At 46.5% G+C, this 19,532-nt stretch overlaps 1 protein-coding gene across 8 annotated transcripts in view; it reads right to left on the reverse strand.

The window, feature by feature from the left end:
• LOC129531450 (core-binding factor subunit beta-like) overlaps nucleotides 1–16,674 on the reverse strand; it is a 78,253-nt gene extending 61,579 nt beyond the window's left edge. The window contains exons 1-4 of one of the 8 annotated variants that reach the window (XM_055377396.2): nucleotides 16,323–16,670; nucleotides 15,999–16,085; nucleotides 9,075–9,191; nucleotides 3,709–3,825 (exon numbers count right to left, since the gene is read on the reverse strand). In XM_055377396.2, coding sequence (XP_055233371.1) covers nucleotides 3,709–3,825; nucleotides 9,075–9,191; nucleotides 15,999–16,085; nucleotides 16,323–16,400 — 399 coding nt within the window. In that variant the 5' untranslated portion in view covers nucleotides 16,401–16,670. Of the gene's footprint in view, nucleotides 1–61; nucleotides 2,258–3,708; nucleotides 3,826–9,074; nucleotides 9,192–15,998; nucleotides 16,086–16,322 lie in introns of those variants that run through there. The other 7 variants (XM_055377397.2, XM_055377393.2, XR_008676681.2 and 4 more) reach the window with 7 other exon arrangements.
• Between the last annotated feature and the right edge of the window lie 2,858 nt (nucleotides 16,675–19,532).

Here is a 19,532-nt window from a genome sequence, read left to right on the forward strand (position 1 = left end):
AGAAGTAACACATGTGAAAACATAAGGTGTAGCTCATCCCCAAAGAAAACTCTCCATAAAGTAGCAAGTATAGAAATTTATTGAAAAGGAGGAAAGTACCACTCACCACCCCCCACCCAATATAAGTGTATGAATTTGAATTAAAATTTTCTCCAAATCCGAGATAGGTTACACAAAAGAATACAAAAAGATTTTTTTTCTTTCAACTAAGAGGAAAAACAAAATCCGATTTAAATTCACTAATGGGACAGGAAGGGAGGCTGTGGTTTGCAGGTGCTAGTAAACGGGGTGAGGGTTGTGAAGAGTTTGAGGGGTAGAGGACCAGCTTACCTCGCTTTGGAGCCGTGGCAGCCAACAGGAGTGGCAAAGGACCCTGCCAGTGCCTGAGTGATAGGAGAAATAAGGAATAGGGGACTCGGGTGCCCCTAGACAAATGAGGAGGATGGAAAGACTGGGGGTGCCCGCCTCCCTCCCTCTGGTACCCAGGCCTAGAGAGCTACTGAAAGTTACAAATTGCTTCCATTATTAGCTCATCCCGGGCGGCCTGGTCATTGGCCAGCCCCTGGCCACGTGATCCCTCATACCAATCGATCGAATTTCTAGTCGCAATTCTCGGTCTATCCCTCAGCTCTGGGGAGAAAGTGGGGGCTGTGGTGTGGGGGCTGAGGTCCAGTTTGGGGCGGGGTGGGAGAGGAGTCCTTGAGTATCCTGTCCCAGGGCCAAACCCTCAGAAGTCCAGTCTTCAGGACCTCCTTGAGCTGACTTCCACCGATGGAGGGGGATCTTCAGGGCACCTGCTGGGTTCTCAGGACTCCTCTTCATATCCTAGTTTGGACTCCTCCGGGTTAGAAAGGATGGGCTCAGCACATCTGGTAAGGCAGGCAGGTCCTCGCTGCAGCACAGAATGATCCCATGGCCCTCAAGGCGTGGTGTCAGCTGAAAGTTCACTGATCCGTGAGCCCTCTGCCTCCCTCCTCCCTTGAAAGAGCAGGGCGTGCCCCGCTTCTAAAAGCCCTGGGGCTCCTGCAAGCGGACACCGCTTTCCAGGACAGGTGCAAACAGGGACGGTGTGAAGCCGAGGTGGAGACAATGCGATCACGCGTGGCACTGGCGTATCCCACAGAAGATGAGGTGAATGTGTGTCACCGGAGGCATATGGGGTGATGGCAAAACCAACAATGGTGTCCAGGCATGTACCCAGTGGAAAGGGGGAAGAAGTGGCCTTTCCCTGAGTGCCAAGGAAACCCAAAGAAGACCTGGGAACCTGGACGGGGCCTGTGCCTCAGTCCAAGCCACATTTTGAAATGCCTGCCAGAGGAGCACAGAGGTTTCTGCAACATTCACCCCACCCCGAAGCCTCCACCGCCCAGGTAGCCCTGACACAACCTTCCCTGCACCCAGCCCCATCCCCATCCCCAGGCCCAGCCCAGTTACTTTGGTTTCCTGACATTCGTTACAGCCAAAAGATTCAGGGAATCAGTCCACCTATGAGCAGAGGAGAGGATATTCCTCATTTGTGAGACAGGATGTGCAAAGGAAATGGGACACCACCTGTCCTAGAAGACAAGGCCAGTCATGATCATCTAGCGCTCATTCTAGGCAATCCACCCACCGATGAGGTGAAACAAGGAGACCAAAGAAGCTTCCCTGTCTGAGACACACATGGAAGCCAAGTGTTCCAGGCTTATCAGACCTGCCTAATCCAGCAGAAACAGGTTTGGAGAGAGAGAGAGTCATGTCGCGGATCTCCAGAAAGTGTCTCCCTGATGGACTGGGAAGCGATCTTCGAAGTTATTCAGCCAGACCAAGAGGCAACTAGGCCCCTCAGAAACAGGGGAGACAGAGCAAGAGGGAGGACAGAGCACAGGCCAGAGCCCAGGCAAGTTACAGAACCTTGCCACCGCCACGGGCATAAGGGGAGGGGTGCGAAACGCATGACTTGTCCAGAGAGGCCAGCATTCCAGGGACAGGGATTGTTGCTGTCTCCCATTCCCGGCTTCCTCTTCAGAACTGTATCGTGGTGTGGCTTCATTGCTCAGAGAAGAGCCGTGCAGGGGTACAACCATCTTCTTGGAGGTGGGTCTGCTCCTCTCCTGCGGGACAATGAGCTGCTGTGGGGTTTTGTCCTGGGCTGGAGTGTGGTCCTCTTGATCCCAGAAAAGAGGCCGCTCAGGATGGGGATGATACTTCGATTGCTCCGGGACCGACGCATCTCCTCACGTGATCGAGGACTACACAAACCCAAAGTGGAACCGCCCTGAAAACGATGGGACAACCAGCCACAGGACTCAGGCAGAGATGCAGAAAGAGGCTCACCAAAGACTGGCCGACATGCAAAAAATCCCATTTTGGCGAACAGAGCACATTCGTCCAAAGACACACACGCACACGGGCATACACACACAGACTGACAGAGAGAGGGAAAGAAACACACAGAGGGTGAGAGACAGAGAGAGAAGAGAGAATGGGAGACACACACACACACACAGTCCTACAGCGGTGGCACAGAAACACACACTCCCAGGCAACCCCTGAGGCTAATAGTGGAAAATATGTATTTAAGAATACACTTGGAACAGAAATGTGAAAAACCAAAAGTGAAGGATCAAATATAAAATGACCCAGTGCTAAAGAGGCGACAAAGAAAAGTGTAGAAGAAAATGATAAGAGGCATTGTGCCTTAATGAGTTTGTGCTACTATATAAGAAAATACACTAGGCTGGGTAATTTCTGAAGAACAGAAATGTATTTCTCACAGTTCCATAGGCTAGAAGTCCAATATCAAGGTGCCAGCAGGATTGGTGTCTGGTGAGGGCCTGGTCTCTGCATTCAAGATGGTACCTTGTGCACTGTGTCTTCAAGAGGAGATGCAATGTGTCCTCACATGGCAGAAGGTGGAAGGGCAAAACAGGGGAAGCCCACTCCCTCCAGTCCTTGTGTAAGGATCCTACACCCATTTGTGAAGATTCTCCCTTCATGACTGAATCACTACCTAAAAGCCCTACTTCCTAATCCTATGACATTGGTGATTAATTTTAGCGGGACACATTCAGAGCATAGCACCCTATATTCAATTTCTTAAAAATTATTTTGTTGTTTCGCTTTTCTGTTTTTCAAATGGCTAAAAGTGCACAAAATTGGATTAATCATAATCCTTGGCTCATAGCACACACCTTGGCTCCTATTTCACCCTTGTCTGTGCCTGGGCCTCTGTGTAAATCTATTTGAACAATATGGTAATCACTTGTGAACTTACAACACAACCAAAGAACTAGGGTTCTGACCCTAACATCTGCTCCTCCTCTGTCCTTTTTCCTGATTTTCACCCTTCAGCCCGAGGGTAACTACTAACCTGAATTTATGTTTAGGATTCTCTTCCTTTAAAAAAAACACATTATTTATTGCTTACATATGATTACCCTAAATGACATGTTATTTAGTTTTTAAGGGTATAATTTATTTACCCATTCTCCTATTAATTTACCCATTCTCCTATTAATGAACAGTTGGCTTATTTCCAGATTTTTGTTATTATGAATGGCATTACATGAGCATTTTTTTTTTTTAACTACTTCTGGTACATATGGGCAAGAGTTTCTCCAGGGCCTATGGTAGAGGAATTACTTTGCCATAACATATGAGAATGCTCAAATTTATAAGATAATCCAAATTGCTTTCCAAAGTGGTTGTTCTAATTTAAACTCTCACCTCTTGTATTAGTTTGAGATGATTTTGTTGATCCGCAGTCTCTCCACATGTGGTGATATGGTTTGGCTGTGTCCACACCCAAATCCCAGCTTGAATTCTATCTCCCAGAATTCCCACCTGTTGTGGGAGGGACCCAGGGTGAGGTAGTTGAATCACGGAGGCCAGTCTTTCCTGTGCTGTTCTCATGATAGTGAATAAGTCTCGTGAGATCTAATAGGTTTATCAGGAGTTTCTGCTTTGGCTTCCTCCTCATTTTCTCTTGCTGCTGCCATGTAAGAAGTGCCTTTTACCTCCTGCCATGACTCTGAGGCCTCCCCCACCATGTGGGACTGTAAATCCAATTACAGTTCTTTTTCTTTACACCTCTGTTTCTTCTCAGACTTGGGTATGTCTTTATCAGCAGTGTAAAAACAGACTAATACAGTAAATTGATACCAGTGGAGGGGGTGCTCCTGAAAAGACACCCAAAAATGTACAAGCGACTTTGAAACTTGGTAACAGGCAGAGGTTGGAACAGTTTGGAGGGCTCAGAAGAACACTGGAAAATGTGGGAAAATTTGGAACCTCCTAGAGACTTGCTGAATGACTTTGACAAAAATGCTGATAGTGTTTTGAACAATAAGGTCCAGGCCGAGGTGGTCTCAGATGGAGACGAGGAACTTGTTGTGAATTGGAGCAAAGGTAATCCTCATGTTTTAGCAAAGAGAATGGCAGCATTTTGCCCCTGTCCTAGAGATTTGTAGAACTTTGAACTTGAGAGTGATAATTTAGGGTATCTGCTGGAAGAAATTTCTAAGCAGTAAAGCATTCAGGAGGTGACTTGGGTGATGCTAAAGGCCTTCGGTTTTATAAAGGAAGCAGAGCATACAGTTTTGGAAAATTTGCAGCCTGACAATGTGATAGGGAAGAAAATCCCATTTTCTGAGGATAAATTCAAGCTGTCTGCAGAAATTTGCATAAGTAACAAGAAGCTGAATGTTAATCCCAAAAACAATGGGGAATATGTCTACAGGACATGTCATAGGTCATCACAGCAGCCCCTCCCATCACAAGCCAGGGTCCTAGGAGGATAAAATGGATTTCTGTGCTGAGCCAGGTTCACTGTGCTGTGTGTAGACTGGGGCCTTGTATCTCTGTGTTTCAGCCCCTCCAGCCATGGCTGAAAGGGGACAACATAGAACTCAGGCCATGGCTCTGAGAGTGCAAGCACCAAGCCTTGGCAGCTTCCATGTTGTGTTCAGCGTGCACATGCATAGAAGTCAAGAATTGAGGTTTGGAAACCTCCACCTAGATTTCAGAGGGTGTTTGAAAACACCTGGATGTCCAAGCAGAAGTTTGCTGCAGGGGTGGTGCTCTGATGGAGAACCTCTGCTAGGGCTGTGCAGAAGAGAAATGTGCGGTCAGAGCCCCTATACAGAGTCCCTACTGGGACACTTCCTAGTGGAGCTGTGAGGAGAGGGCCACTCTCCTCCAGACCCCAGAATGGTAGATTCACTGACAGCTTGCACCATGAGCCTGGAAAAGCTGCGGACACTCAACATCAGCCCATGAAAACAGCCAGGAGGTGGGCTATACCCTGCAAAGCCACAGGGGCAGAACTACTCAAGGCTGTGGGAGCCCACCTCTTGCATCAGCATGACCTTGATGTGAAACATGGAGTCAAAGGAGATCATTTTGGAGCTTTAAAATTTGACTACCTTGCTGGATTTTGGACTTGCATGGGGCCTGTAACCCCTTTGTTTTGGCAAATTTCTCCCATTTGGAACAGCTGTATTTACTTAATTACCTGTACCCCCATTGTATCTAGGAAGTAACTAGCTTGATTTGGATTTTACAGGGTCATAGGCAGAAGAGACTTGCCTTGTCTCAGATGAGACTTTGGACAGTGGACATTTGGGTTAATACTGAAATGAGTTAAGACTTTGGGGGACTGTTGGGAAGGCATGATCAGTTTTGAAGTGTGAGGACATGAGATTTGGAGGGGCCAGGAGCAGAATAATATGGTTTGACTATGTCCCTACCCACATCTCAACTTGAATTGTATTGCTCAGGATTCCCATGTGTTCGGGGATGGAACCAGGGGGAGGTAGTTGAATCTTTAGGGCCGGTCTTTCCCATGCTATTCTTGTGATAGTGAATAAGTCTCACAAGATCTGATGGGTTTATCAGTGGTTTCGTCTTTTGCTTCTTTTGCCTCCTTCTCATATTCTCTTGCCACTGCCATGTAAGAAGTGCTGTTCATCCACGGCCATAACTCTGAGGCCTCCTCAGCCATGTGGAGCCCTTAATGCAATTAAGCCTCTTTTTCTTCCCTGTCTCGGGTATGTCTTTATCAGCAGTGTGAATATGGACTAATACATTTCGTATTGTCAAACTTCTTAATATTTGTGGAGAGAATAGATGTGTAGTATCTTGTGCATTTCCCTGATTACTAATGAGGTTGAGAAAATTTTTATGTTTTGCAGGCTTTCTCTTTTGTGAAATCCCTATTAATGCCTTTTCCCAATTTTCTGTTGGGTTGCTATTTTTAAAATTAAAAATAACTGTCATCAATCCAAAAGCTTACACATGGTGGATACCTTCACACCAGTTCACAGTACAAAGTAACTCCTTGCTTGTAGAAAACATTATTATTATCATTATTATTTTTGAGATGGAATTTGACTCTTGTAGCCCAGGCTGGAGTGCGGTGGTGTGATCTCGGCTCAATGCAACCTCTGCCTCCCAGGTTCAAAGGATTCTCCTGCCTCGGCCTCCGAAGCAGCTGGGATTACCGGCGCGCACCACGATGGCCTGCTCATTTTTTGTATTTTTGTAGAGACGGGGAATCACCATGTTGGCCAGGCTGGTCTCGAACTCCTGACCTCAGGTGATCCACTTGCCTCAACCTTCCAAAGCGTTGGGATTACAGGCAGGAGCCACACCCAGACTAGAAAACATTATTCAATAGCAAACAGTAGCAATATGCTTGGGGGTTTTAGGATTATTTTTGAATCTCTAGAAAAGCTCAATGCATTACCTTAGGCTATAATCTCAGGGCAGAGTCTCATCTGTTAATGGGGGGTTGGTCTAAGGGTCTTCCAGCTCTCAGATTAATGGTTTCCCATGTTGAACTGCTCCATGTCACCCACCCATCCTCGGTTTTGTTTGTTTGTTTTTACAGAGACAAGGTCTCAATATATTGCCCAGGCTGGACTTGAACTCCTGGCCTTAAGCAATCCTCCTGCCTTGGCCTCCCAAAGTGCTGGAGTTACAGATGTGAGCCTCTGTGCTCAGCCCATCCTTGGCTGTTCAAGTGTAGAGGTAAGTAGTAGATGCCAAGTTTACCTCCAGCTCAGAAGGGGCAGATGCCCCAGGGCAGAATCATAACCATAATCAGGCCTCCCACTGCATGAAGACATTATGTTCTGAAGCTTAAACCTGGACAAAGGTCTGCCCAGTAGCACTGTGTTCATGAATGTCAGGTCAAAAATTTAAAACTGGGACTATCCAGAAGAACCTGGTAGATGCAGGTGCAGTCCACAGTCCAATGGTCAGCCACAAAAACAGGCTACCTGTTCTTTCTCTTTACCATGGAGTCCTTGATGTAAAAATCGATGACACTTTCTTGCTTCTGGTGTGCTTCCGTTTCTTCATTTTCCATAAGTAGTTTCCTCCATCCCACCTCCCAACAGGCCACAGTCAATTCAGGACATTTTAACTATGAAAATGTGTCCCCATAACATGAATTTAGAGGCCAGACAGGGTGGATCATGCCTGTAATCCCAGCACTTCGTGAGGCTGAAGTGGGGGAATGGCTTAAGTTTAGGAGCTTCAGACCAGCCTGGGCAACATGGTGAAACCCTGTCTCTAACAAAAAATAAATAAATAAATAAAAATAAGCCATGTATGGTGGTGCATGCTACTAGTCCCAGCTACTCAGGAGGCTGAGGTGGGAGGATTGTGGGGCCAAGGAGGTCAAGTATGGAGTGGGCCAAGATCATGCCACTGCAATCCAGCCTGGGTAATGGAGTGAGACCTTATATCGAGAAAAAGAAAAATATTTAAAGGACAGGCTGACTTTCTTGTTACAAGCCAATGCTCATTTGCTATTCCATAAATCCTAGAGCAACTCTTAAGAATTATGCTAAATCTACACTACCCGTGCTCTATAAATGGAACAACAACACTTGGATGATATCAGAGCTGTTTACCGCATGGGTTACTGAGTATTTTAATCCCACTGTTGAGACCTACAGCTCCGAAAAAAAGATTCATTTCAAATACTTCAGCTTTTTGACAATGTGCCTGGTGACTAAAGAGCTCTAACGGAGATGCACAGGGAAACGCATGCTGGTTTCATGCCTGCCAACACAACATCTATTCTGTAGTCCATGGATTGAGGCATCATTTTGACTTTCAAGTCTTATTATTTGAGAAATATATTTCATAAGGCTGTTACTGCCATAGGTCATGATTCCTTTGATGGATCTGGGCAAAGACAATTCGAAACCTTCTGGAAAGGATTCACTATGATAGATGCCACTAAGAACATTCATGATTCACCAAAGGAGGTAAAAATAGCATTAATAGGAGTTTGGAAGAAGTTGATTCCAACCCTCATAAATGACTTTGAGGGGTTCAAGACCTTAGCAGAGGAAGTAACCACAGTTGTGGTGAAGATAGCAAGAAAACTAGAATTACAAGTGGAGCCTGAAGATGTGAGTGAATTTCTGCAATCTTTTTTTCCGTTTTCCTCTTAGTTTTATTTTTATAGCACTATACTTACATATATTTTTGTAAACAAAGTATATCTCCTCAAACTTTTAAAGAAATTGTTCTGTTACTTTCCTTAAGGGTTAGAATGTTCTATGACAAATATTATGTACGTGAAATTAGGAATGGAGTGATACAAAAGTTTAACAGTGGTTTTAAAAAATTATATTGGCTGGGCACAGTGGCTCACGCCTGTAATCCCAACACTTTGGGAGGCAGAGGTGGGCGGATCACAAGGTCAGGAGTTCGAGACCAGCCTGGCCAACATGGTGAAACCCCATCTCTACTAAAAATACAAAAATTAGCCAGATGTGGTGGCGGGTACCTGTAATCCCAGCTACTCAGGAGGCTGAGGCAGGAGAATCGCTTGAAACTGGAAGGCGGAGATTGCAGTGAACCAACATCACGCCACTGCACTCCAGCTTGGGCAAGAAGAGCGAAACGCCATCAAAAAAAAAAAATTATATTACATCCTTATAACATGGAATGAAAACAAATCTGAGCATATGCTGGTATAATCAGATCTGTGATCTTTATTAAAATGTAAATTACCAGATAATCTCTAACAAAACAACCCACAGTATTTTAAATTGCAAAGAAATGTTTCCTACCTTGCCTGCTTCTCTTTCTAAGTCGACATACTCTCGGCTAGGTGTTTGTCGCTGTTCTCCCTGCCAGCTGGCCGGAAAAAACTGGAGAAACAGATTGGTTCCTGTGGCCACAAAAGCCTTTTAGAAAAATCAATACAAACAGGATCAGGAGCAGGACATTACATAAATTATGCAAGCAATCATTTATTTTTACATCAGTTTATGTCTTAAGCCAGGCAGCACAGAGAATACTTAAAAGTAAAAAAAAATGCACTCATCATTTTTCTTAAGTATTAAGTTACAAACATCTGATTCCATTTTGAGGACATTTGCCATTGGCTGCTTAAATATAAAATCAGACATGGAATCAATACTTTCTTTCAGGTCATTTTTTGCTGATGTTAGGATCTCACACTGCTAATGTCTAACCAGAAGCCACCATCCATCTTTGCATTTAAAAACTTCTATTTTTAAATGTAAAAATTTCTATTTTTAAATGTAAAAATCACTGAAAATCTAAAGATTTTGAATTTTAAAGAACACCACAATTTAAAATTGTATAAATGAGGCACTTTAATTTTCCTTGATTTCCCTTGCTGAAACACTGCATAGCAAGCAGGCAGTACATAAAAAATGCACTTGGAATTGTCTCTCCTCTGATAAACCATACATCGGCTTGGGATGTGACAGTACTCTCTAAAACCCTAGATGATTTTTAAAAATATGTCTTTTCTCACATTTGACTTTAGGAGAACTTGGTCTGACTACAACAAAGAGAAAAGTATTCATCTAATATTTATAAAAGATTTCGATGTTAGAGCTCAACAGATGCAACAATCTAAAACCACTTCAATAAAGTGTCATTTTATGTAGGCCTTGAGCAAGTTACCTCTATATTTCCCTCATGCAAAAAACAAAGACATTACCCCTTTCCCAAAGGAAATCAAGAAAAAAAGAAGTAAAAGCATTTTTGAAAAAATACATTTTTCATCATCTAAATGTAAACTCTTCTTTGCTGAAACCAGAAAAAGTTTTTTGTTTGGTTTATTCTACTAATTAAGTTCTGAAGCATAATTGGTTTCCATACATAGAGTCTTCATCTCAAATCAAGAGGTTCACATTTGGGGCAATTTGTTTAAAGCCATCAACCAAGTTAGCTATCCAATAGTTCCCCTGATGGTTAACAGCTTAGATTCTTTAGAGGTAAAAATTATACTTCTTATTTCTATTACTGGCACTGTCGGTATACTTGTCAACCTAAATGCTAAATCTCTAAACCTCTTTGATGGCATTTCCCTAATCAACTGGGGTACCATTTTCATGTGGTAAATGTTTTATATACATAGAAACTGAGCTAACATCAATATTACAACATCATTTTAAAAAATCTTTCAGGCAAGGAGCAGTGGTTCACACTCGTAATCCCAGCCCTTTGGGAGGTGAGGCAGGTGGACCATCTGAGGTCAGGAGTACAAGACCAGCCTGGCCAACATGGTGAAACCCTGTCTCTACTAAAAATACAAAAAATTAGCTGGGCATGGTGGCAGACGCCTGTAATCCCAGCTACTTGGGAGGATGAGGCAGGAGAATCACCTGAACCTGGGAGGCAGAGGTTGCATGCAGTCAGCCGAGATTGCACCACTGTGCTCCAGCCTGGACAACAAGGCGAGACTCCATCACAAAAACAAAAAACAAAAAACACTTCCCATGTACTATGAGCATAAATCTTAACAAAAAAACCCCCCAACACTAGTTTAAAAAAAAATAGTTTCTGGGAGGGAAACTGCCCAGGCTGTATGACCTGAAGCATAACTCAGTTTCCTCACAAATTAATTATTTGTAAAGTGCTTAAAACAGTACCAACTAAATGCTATGAAAGTGTCTGCTGAATAATATGATAAATAACTTTAAGCTCAACAAGAAAGCCAACTTTTTCAGCTTCAGATAATGAAATTCTCAGAGCAGAGTGGTGGCAGAAAAGACACAGCCCATGAACGACTGCCCCGTGTCAAAATCCCTGTGGCTTGTTTCTTCAGTATTCACCTAGTAGCAAATCCTTCCACCTCCAGTGTACCCCAAATCAGTTCTGTGCTAAGACACTCTGCAGATTGTATTACCTCATCTCCTGTCCTGATGCCAACCTCAGAAGAGATTTCCTGCTTCATCACTATATGTCCATTATCTCATAAAGATCCCTCTCTGAGACAGAAGTGGTAAACACAGATCATTCTAGAATAACATTTTCCAAACTTATGTGACCATGGAATTCTTTTAATGAAATACCTACATATAGGTAAGAGTTGGAAAAAGTCAGTTCCAAAATATTAATATGGTGTCAACATCGTCATAGGAAAATAAAGATAAAAATAAACAAAATGAAAACATTAAAATGCTACACTAGTATGATGCCTATATTTAAGATTTCCAGGTTGTCTTATGCTTTATAGGTTTCACAAAGTATAAAATAGCACACATTGTGCCAATCCAACATACTTTTTACCATTCAATCTTTAGAATGAGAAATATGTATTAGTTTTTACTCTTCTCACCACAGAGTAACCATACTTCTTATAAATATTTTTTCTTTATTTGATTATTAGTGTTGAAGACGTCCCCAACATTCTTAACTACATAAGAATTGGTAAGAATAGGTCGGGTGCAGCGGCTCAAGCCTGTAATCCCAGCACTTTGGGAGGCCGACACGGGCAGATCATGAGGTCAGAAGTTTAACACCAGTCTGGCCAATATAGTGAAACCCCATCTCTACTAAAAATACAAAAAATTAGCCGGGTGTGGTGGTGTGCACCTGTAATCCTAGCTACTTGGGAGGCTGAGGCAGGAGAATCGTGTGAACCCAGGAGGCAGAGGTTGCAGTGAGCCGAGAGCCAAGATCGTGCCATTGCACTCCAGCCTAGCCGACAGTGCAAGACGCCGTCTCAAAAAAAAAAAAAAAAAAAACAACGGTGAAACTCTGTCTCTACTAAAAATACAAAAACAAAATTAGCCGGGCGTGGTGGCAGGCGACTGTAGTCCCAGTTACTCGGGAGGCTGAGGCAGGAGAATGGCGTGAACCCAGGAGGAGGAGCTTACAGTGAGCCGAGACCGTGCCACTGTACTCCAGCCTGGGCGACAGAGCAAGACTCCGTCTCAAAAAAAAAAAAAAAAGAATTGATAAGAATAAATCAAGGCCGGGTGCAGTGGCTCACTGAGGCGGGCACATCACTTGAGGCCAGAGGCCAGGAGTTGGAGACCAGCCTGGCCAACATGGTGAAACCCATCTCTACTAAAAATACAAAAACCAGCCAGGCGTGGTGGCAGGCGCCTGTAATCCCAGCAAGTCAGGAGGCTGAAGCAGGAGGTGGAGGTTGCAGTGAACCGAGATGGCACCACTGCACTCCAGCCAGACTGACAGAGTAAGATCCAGTCTTAAAAAAGTATAAATCAGATTCTACTACAGATTCTTCGACCTGTGTTCACTTTTATTTAATGCTGATTGGGTTTTACAGTTAAAAACTCAATTGGCATAAAATAAGGAGGCTGATTGAGTTTTATAGTTAAAGAGAGATGATCAACACAGCCTTTAAATTATTTCACATCTAAATGCAAAATGAGGCTGGGAGTGGTGGCTCACGCCTGTAATCCCAGCACTTTGGGAGGCCGAGGTCGGTGGATCACCTGAGGTCAGGAGTTTGAGACCAGCCTGGCAAACGTGGTGAAACTCCGTCTCTACTAAAAATACAAAAATTAGCTGGGCGTGGTGGTATACGCCTGTAATCCCAGCTACTCAGGAGGCTGGGTCAAGACAATCACTTGAACCTGGGGGGCGGAGGTTGCACTGAGCTAAGATCATGCCACTGCACTCCAGCCTGGGCAACAGCAAAATGAATTCTTCATTAACCTCACTGATACATCAAGGAGATGTTCCAAATAAGAAGAGGACAACTGGGGCAGGAGAAAGGTTGGGAATAGTTTTGAGAACTATGGATATCCTTGCCATTTATGGCTGCTGTCAAAACAGGCAAAATAATGCCTTTTTCCACAGCCAAATAGGAAGAAACCCAGCCTGTTCATAAGTCATAAGATAAATTTCAGGCATTAAATTAAGCAGCCTCTAAATTCAAATAATGAAGTACCTCTGATATAAAAGGTATTGTGAAAAACAGCTGTATCCCGAGGGGTTTATACAAAATTAATGAGGTCTCTACCCTCTAGGAGCTAAGGATCCTGTAATTAAATGTGGGTTAACACTGAATTAAAGGAGGGAAACTAGAAAGAGAGAAAACTAGGAAATGTGAAATTCCTCTCCAAATACCAATAGTTACATTATTTAACAAAATAAGACATGAGCCGTCTTAAGTGCAAACCTCACACAGCATTCAATCTACCTTCTTTAACCTTTAATACTTCTCAGAAATGTAAAACTTGTAAAATGTGTCGGATCAGATACTTGTTTTATTTTTGGAGACAGGGTCTCACTCTGTCACCCAGGCTGGAGTGCAGTGGTACGATCATGGCTAACTGCAGCCTCGACCTCCCGGGCTCAGGTGAGGATCAGATTATTTGGAAGTGGGGAAGGTCTAGAATGTCTAATTCATCCTGGAAATAAATTCATGACAAACACTAACCACCTATAATACTACTATAATATTACAGCATTTCAGATATCCTATGGGTTGAATTCATAATTCCATTCAGCAAAGTCTGAGATGACAGAAAACACCCTACTAGCTATGATTCACCAAATTTCCAAAAAAAATCAGCTTTCAAAGATAGTGATGATAATACAACACATGGGGCTGCGTATGGTGACGCCGAGCCTGTAGTCCCAGCTATTGGGAAGCTGAGGCAAGAGGATCGCTTGAGCCCAGAAGTTTGAGGCTGTAGTGCCTCATGATTGTGCCTGTGAACAGCCACTGCACCCCAGCCTAGGCCACACAGCAAGACCTCTCTCTTAAAAAAAAAAAACGAAACAAGACCAGACGCGGTGGCTCACACCTGTAATCCCAGCACTTTGGAAGGCTGAGGTGGGAGGATTACTTAAGGTCAGGAGTTCAAAACCAGCCTGGCCAACATGGTGAAACCCTGTCTCTACTAAAAATACAAAAAAATTAGCCGGGCGTGGTGGTATGTGCCTGTAATCCCAGCTACTCAGGAGGCTGAGGCAGGAGAATCGCTTTAACCCGGGAGGCGAAGGTTGCAGCGAGCCAAGATCATGCTGCTGTGCTTCCAGCCTGGGTAACAGAGCGAGACTCCATCTCAAAACAAAAAAGCAAACAGTGAGAGTACGAGTACTTTGTAACTTATCTTTTATACTTGCATCCTTCACCTCCAGGAAATTCTATCGTCAGGTGTACCACCTTCCCTTTGCAAAAGGTAACCCAGGCAAAGGATGACAGGATCATCGCACCAGCTAATGAATTCTTTTCTTATACCACTCAGTGCCAAAACCTAAAAGTATGTCTTATGCACTTCAATCATATAAATACTACAATTACTCAAGAAATTTGCAAGTGGGCTAAAAGCTTGAGACTCTCTTTCATAACATGCACTAATGACCAAATATTCAGGAGCTCCTGATAAATTTAACCAGTATCTTCTCACTATTACAACTCTAAAAAGCCTTCACTTAAAATATCAAAATATTCTTTAAAAATAAATTTGAGTTCAGTGATGTAAAGGGAGAATTTTATGGCATATGAATTATATCTGAATAAAAATAAACTGGTTTTATAAAGGGGGTGGGAGAAGTAAATTTCCAATGTCTTCCTACTGTTAACCCAAATTCAAATCGCACCTAGCTTCAAGCCTCTAACAATGCAGTGAGTCCAAGTCACCGAGCAGAGAGTAACAGCATTCCATTAGACAGTGCTTCAACTTTTTAAAAAATAATCATGCCGGACGCAGTGGCTCACGCCTGTAATCCCAGCACTCTGGGAGGTCGAGGAGGGTGGATCACTTGAGGTCAGGAGGCCAGCTTGGCCAACAAGGTGAAACCCCGTCTCTACTAAAAATGCAAAAATTAGCCGGGCGTGGTGGCAGGCACCTGTAATCCTAGCTACTCAGGAGGCTGAGGCAGAAAAATCGCTTGAACCCAGGAGGCGAAGGTTACAGTGAGCCGAGATCCAGCCACTATACTCCAGCCTGGGCAACAGAGCAAGACTCTACCTCAAAAAAATAGTAATAATCAACCTTTTTTCTTGGTTTCTTCCTACCACTCCCTCCTCATCAGCACCTCCAACAAGGCAACCCAAAAAGATGAGAGGAACTAGGACCCTTGGATTTTTTTTTTCAACCCAAGGTCTGGTGAAGACGCACTAAATCTGCCTCCTAAAACAAGGACCTCGAGATCAACCGTGGGTTTTGCCCATCTGTGCAGTTTTTAGGAACGGCAGCCCTACTCAGGACATGGGGATAATGGTTTCTTTCTGATTCTCCTGAAGCTTAACATTCTAAGAAAATGACATTTTTAGGGCCTTTTTCCCCCCTCCCCTCTCTATTAGAATAAATAACTGGAGGAAAGATTTCCACTCGGCGATCTGGTAGTGAGACCGCTTGACACAGAGAATTACCGACAGATCTACCTTCTAAGAAACAAACTATCGCCGACCTTGAATGAAGCTCCACTTCTTTTTCCGAATGGGGGTTTGCTTGCTACAAATACCCTGAACCCTTCTTCGGTGTCGCCGCCTAAACAATGCCCTTCGCTTGTTTAGTCTGGCTCGGGTTCGAGCTCCACTCGCGGTGCTCCGTTGGCCGACACGCGCCACCGCGGCGAGCACCGGCCCGCGGCATCTGGTTTCGCATTTTGAATCCCGAGTAGGAAGTGAGACGGCGCCCACTCAGTTCCGGGAGCCGCAGCAGCCGCGCCGCCCTCCGGAACCGGCCTGGGCCGCCGCAGCCCCGCGTGACAAGTGACCCGCGCGCGCCCCGGGCCAGCCGACTTACGATTTCCGAGCGGCCGTCGCGGCAGGCGTTCTGGAAGCGCGCCTGGGGTTCCTCGTGGGGCCGGTCCCTGAAGCCCGTGTACTTAATCTGCAAGGCAAGACGGCCCGAAATTAGGAGCCAAATCCGCGGCGCCGCCCACGCGCCCGCCCTCCCAGCGCGGCGCCGATAAGGGCAAGCAGAGGCTGCGGGCGATGGCCGCCCCGGCGAGATTGCCTCTCCGCGGGCGCACCGACCGGGACTCCTGGGGACCGCGCCACCCAAACTTTTCTCCGCCCGGGCCCACTCGGGGCGCGCTGCGGCCTCCTAGCCGCCCGCCCGCCTCACCTCACACTCGCGGCTCAGCTTCCTAAAAAACTCCTCGTTCTCGAACTTGCTTCTCTGGTCGGGCACGACGCGCGGCATCTTCCCGCCCTGAGGCCGCGCCGGCTGGCCGCGTTCGGGGCTTGCGCGGGCACCCGCTGGCCGGCTCTGCGCTGACCGACTGACCGCCCACCCGCGGCGCCCGGACGCCCGCTTCCCTTTGTTTCGGGCGCCCGCCCGCGTGGGCTCCCGTTCCGGGCAGTCTGAGGCGCCGCCGCCCGCTCGAGCCCAACCCACACCGCCGCCGCCGCCGCCGCCGCCGCCTCAGCCGTTGCCTGCCGCCTGCGCAGCCCCAGCGCTCGCCGCCCCCGGCCGCCGCCGCCGCCGCCACTTCCTCTCACCGCCCACCCCGCCCCCGCCGGCCCCACCCCTCCTCCTCGCGCGCCCGCCCGCCCGCCTCTAACTCCGGCAAACAAGAAGTACCATTCACAACTCCGCGGCCCACGCCGCGCATGCGCCACCCGCCCGCTGGCGGAGCGGCCGGGCTGTGGTGCCCCGGGGCTCCTTCCGCACCAGGGCCCTTTTCCCCCTGCTCGCCCGCGGCCACTCGGCGTGGAGCTGTCGTTGGGGGATCCGCCTGGCCTTTAGCAGACTGGAGTAGCCAGCGCAGGCCTTTTCTTCCGCCCTTCCTCGGCCATCTGGAACTTCTGGGCTCCCCAGGTGCGCGGAGTAACCCCAGATTGTCACTTGAACGCGAGGAAACCTAAGTCCTTGGGGAATTTTCGTCCCTAAACCGACCGGCAGGGGCGTAGGCTGTGCACGTTGAAGACTGAGGTGGAAACGGACCAAAGAATCCAACCGAGTCATGGTGGAAAGGTCGTGGCTTTTGGAGTCAGATGGGTCTTAGATGGGATCCCACTCAGCTACACTACCTGCTGGCTGGGGCCTTAGATAAGAATTGGACCAGTAAACCTCAGTTTCCTTATTTCCAAAATGCAGACACTCCTAGGTTTGCAGTGTTAGCGTGAGAACCTTTATGTGGGTCTAGCACACAGTGGGAGCACAATAAATTTAAGTTTCCAAAGAAGAACAAGCTGAGTTAAGAATGTAACCGATTGCCAGTCCATATACTTACTCAATGTGCAATCAGCTGCAAAAAATAAGATCCATAAATTCTAGGGAAGTTGTTTAGCCCAAACTGGAGAAAGTCTGACATGGGATTTATGGCAGAGTTTGATTCAAAGTTAGTCCTGTGGCCGGGCACTGTAGCTCATACCCGTAATCCCAGCCCTTTTTTTTTTTTTTTTTTTTTTTTAAACAGAGCCTCACTCTCTCGCCCAGGCTGGAGTGCAATGGCGCGATCTCGGCTCACTGCAACCTCCGCCTCCTGGGTTCAAGTGATTCTTCTACCTCTGTCTCCCGAGTATTTGGAATTACAGGCGCCCACCACCATGCCCAGCTAATTTTTTTGTATTTTTGGTAGAGATGGGGTTTTGCCATGTTGGTCAGGCTGGTCTCGAACTCCTGACCTCAGGTGATCTGCCCGCCTCGGCCTCCCAAAGTACTGGGATTACAGGCATGAGCCACCGCGCCTGGCCTAATCCCAGCACTTTGGGAGGCCAAGGCGGGCTTATCACCTGAGATCAGGAGCTCGAGGCCAGCCTGGTCAACATGGCAAAACCCCATCTCCACTAAAGTACAAAAATTAGCGGGGTGTGGTGGCACACGCCTGTAGTCTCAGCTACTCGGGAGGCTGAGGCAGGAGAATCGCTTGAACCCGGGAGGTGGAGGTTGCAGTGAGCCGAGATGGTGCCACTGCACTGCAGCCTGGGCCACAGAGCAAGACTCCGTCTCAAACAGCTACTCGGAAGCTGAGGCGGGAGAATTGGTTGAACCTGGGAGGCAGAGGTTGCGGTGAGCCAAGATCGTGCCATTGCACCCCAGCCTGGGGAACAAGAGCATAACTCCGTCTCGGGGGGAGAAAAATCCATGAGGAAGCACTCTTGCTCCACAATGGGTCCAAGGAGGGCTCACAGACCTCCAAGTTGATCTTGGCCGAAGACTCTAGCAATAATTGTTTCTGCCATGGGAAATGTGGAATAAATAAAAATTGAAAGATCTCTAGAATGGCCTTGATGGCCATGAGCTTAGGCAAGGAAAAGGTCAGGGTCAAGGGAGCTAGACCTGGAGGGGTGGGAGTGCAGAGCAGGGCAGGGCGCTCTCATTGTCACCCTCAAGGAGGGGAGGAATGATGTCCTAAGGGAAAGGGACAGCAAAGCCTGCCAAGCAGACCCAGAACAGCAGCCCCACAGACAGCCTTGGGCAACTCCAGGCCACAGGGTAACCGACACACGGCGTAGTCTGGCATCCAACAGCCAGGATGACCAGGAAATAAGCCACAGGCTGAAGGAGGCCATCTCCTTGGCTGACCTCTATATGCCTTTTTGGTTGTTAATTTTTTTTCACTTATTTAAAGAAACTGAATTAAAGGAAATTTATAAAGGAAATTTTCACCCATGTAAGGTACACTTAAGTCTGTGCTCCTAACAGCTTTGGCAGCTGTTGAGTTGGGTATGGGTTGGCCCAGACACCATGCTATGGGTGTTTGCTAAGGGGGTTTGCTAAGATCCAGCTCTACTAAGGCCCACTCATGGAAGCTTACAGGTGTCTTTTCTGTGCCAAGAAACATCTGCCCCCACCGTCCCAAAACCTGACTGAATTATCTGAAGTCCTGTCATCTGGAATCTTCCTTTCCTAAGGATTCAAGCCAACCAAGGGCCTCCTCTGAGTATCTCCCTAACTTCCTAGGTGGGTGGCTGCTCCTGCAGGCTCCTAAAGCTGATCTTGGGTGAGTAAGTAGATAATACACAATGAAGCTGAGGAGAGCACAGGAACCCTCACTTGCCTAGTGCAACTGTGAAGCTCTGTTCAGGGTGCCTTCATGCACCTTATCACAGTTAATTCACACAACCACTTTCTTTTTTTTTTTTTTTTTTTGAGACGGAGTCTCACTCTGTTGCCCAGGCTGGAGTGCAATGGCGCAATCTCGGCTCACTGCAACCTCCGCCTCCCGGGTTTAACCGATTCTCCTGCCTCAGCTTCCTGAGTAGCTGGGATTACAGGCGCCTGCCACCACGCCCAGCTAATTTTTGTATTTTCAGTAGAGAAGGGCAGGCTAGTCTCGAACTCCCAACCTCAGGCAATCTGCCCACCTTGGCCTCCCAAAGTGCTGGG

Source organism: Gorilla gorilla, chromosome 16 (assembly GCF_029281585.2).
Source record: "Gorilla gorilla gorilla isolate KB3781 chromosome 16, NHGRI_mGorGor1-v2.1_pri, whole genome shotgun sequence".
Taxonomy (NCBI): domain Eukaryota; kingdom Metazoa; phylum Chordata; class Mammalia; order Primates; family Hominidae; genus Gorilla; species Gorilla gorilla.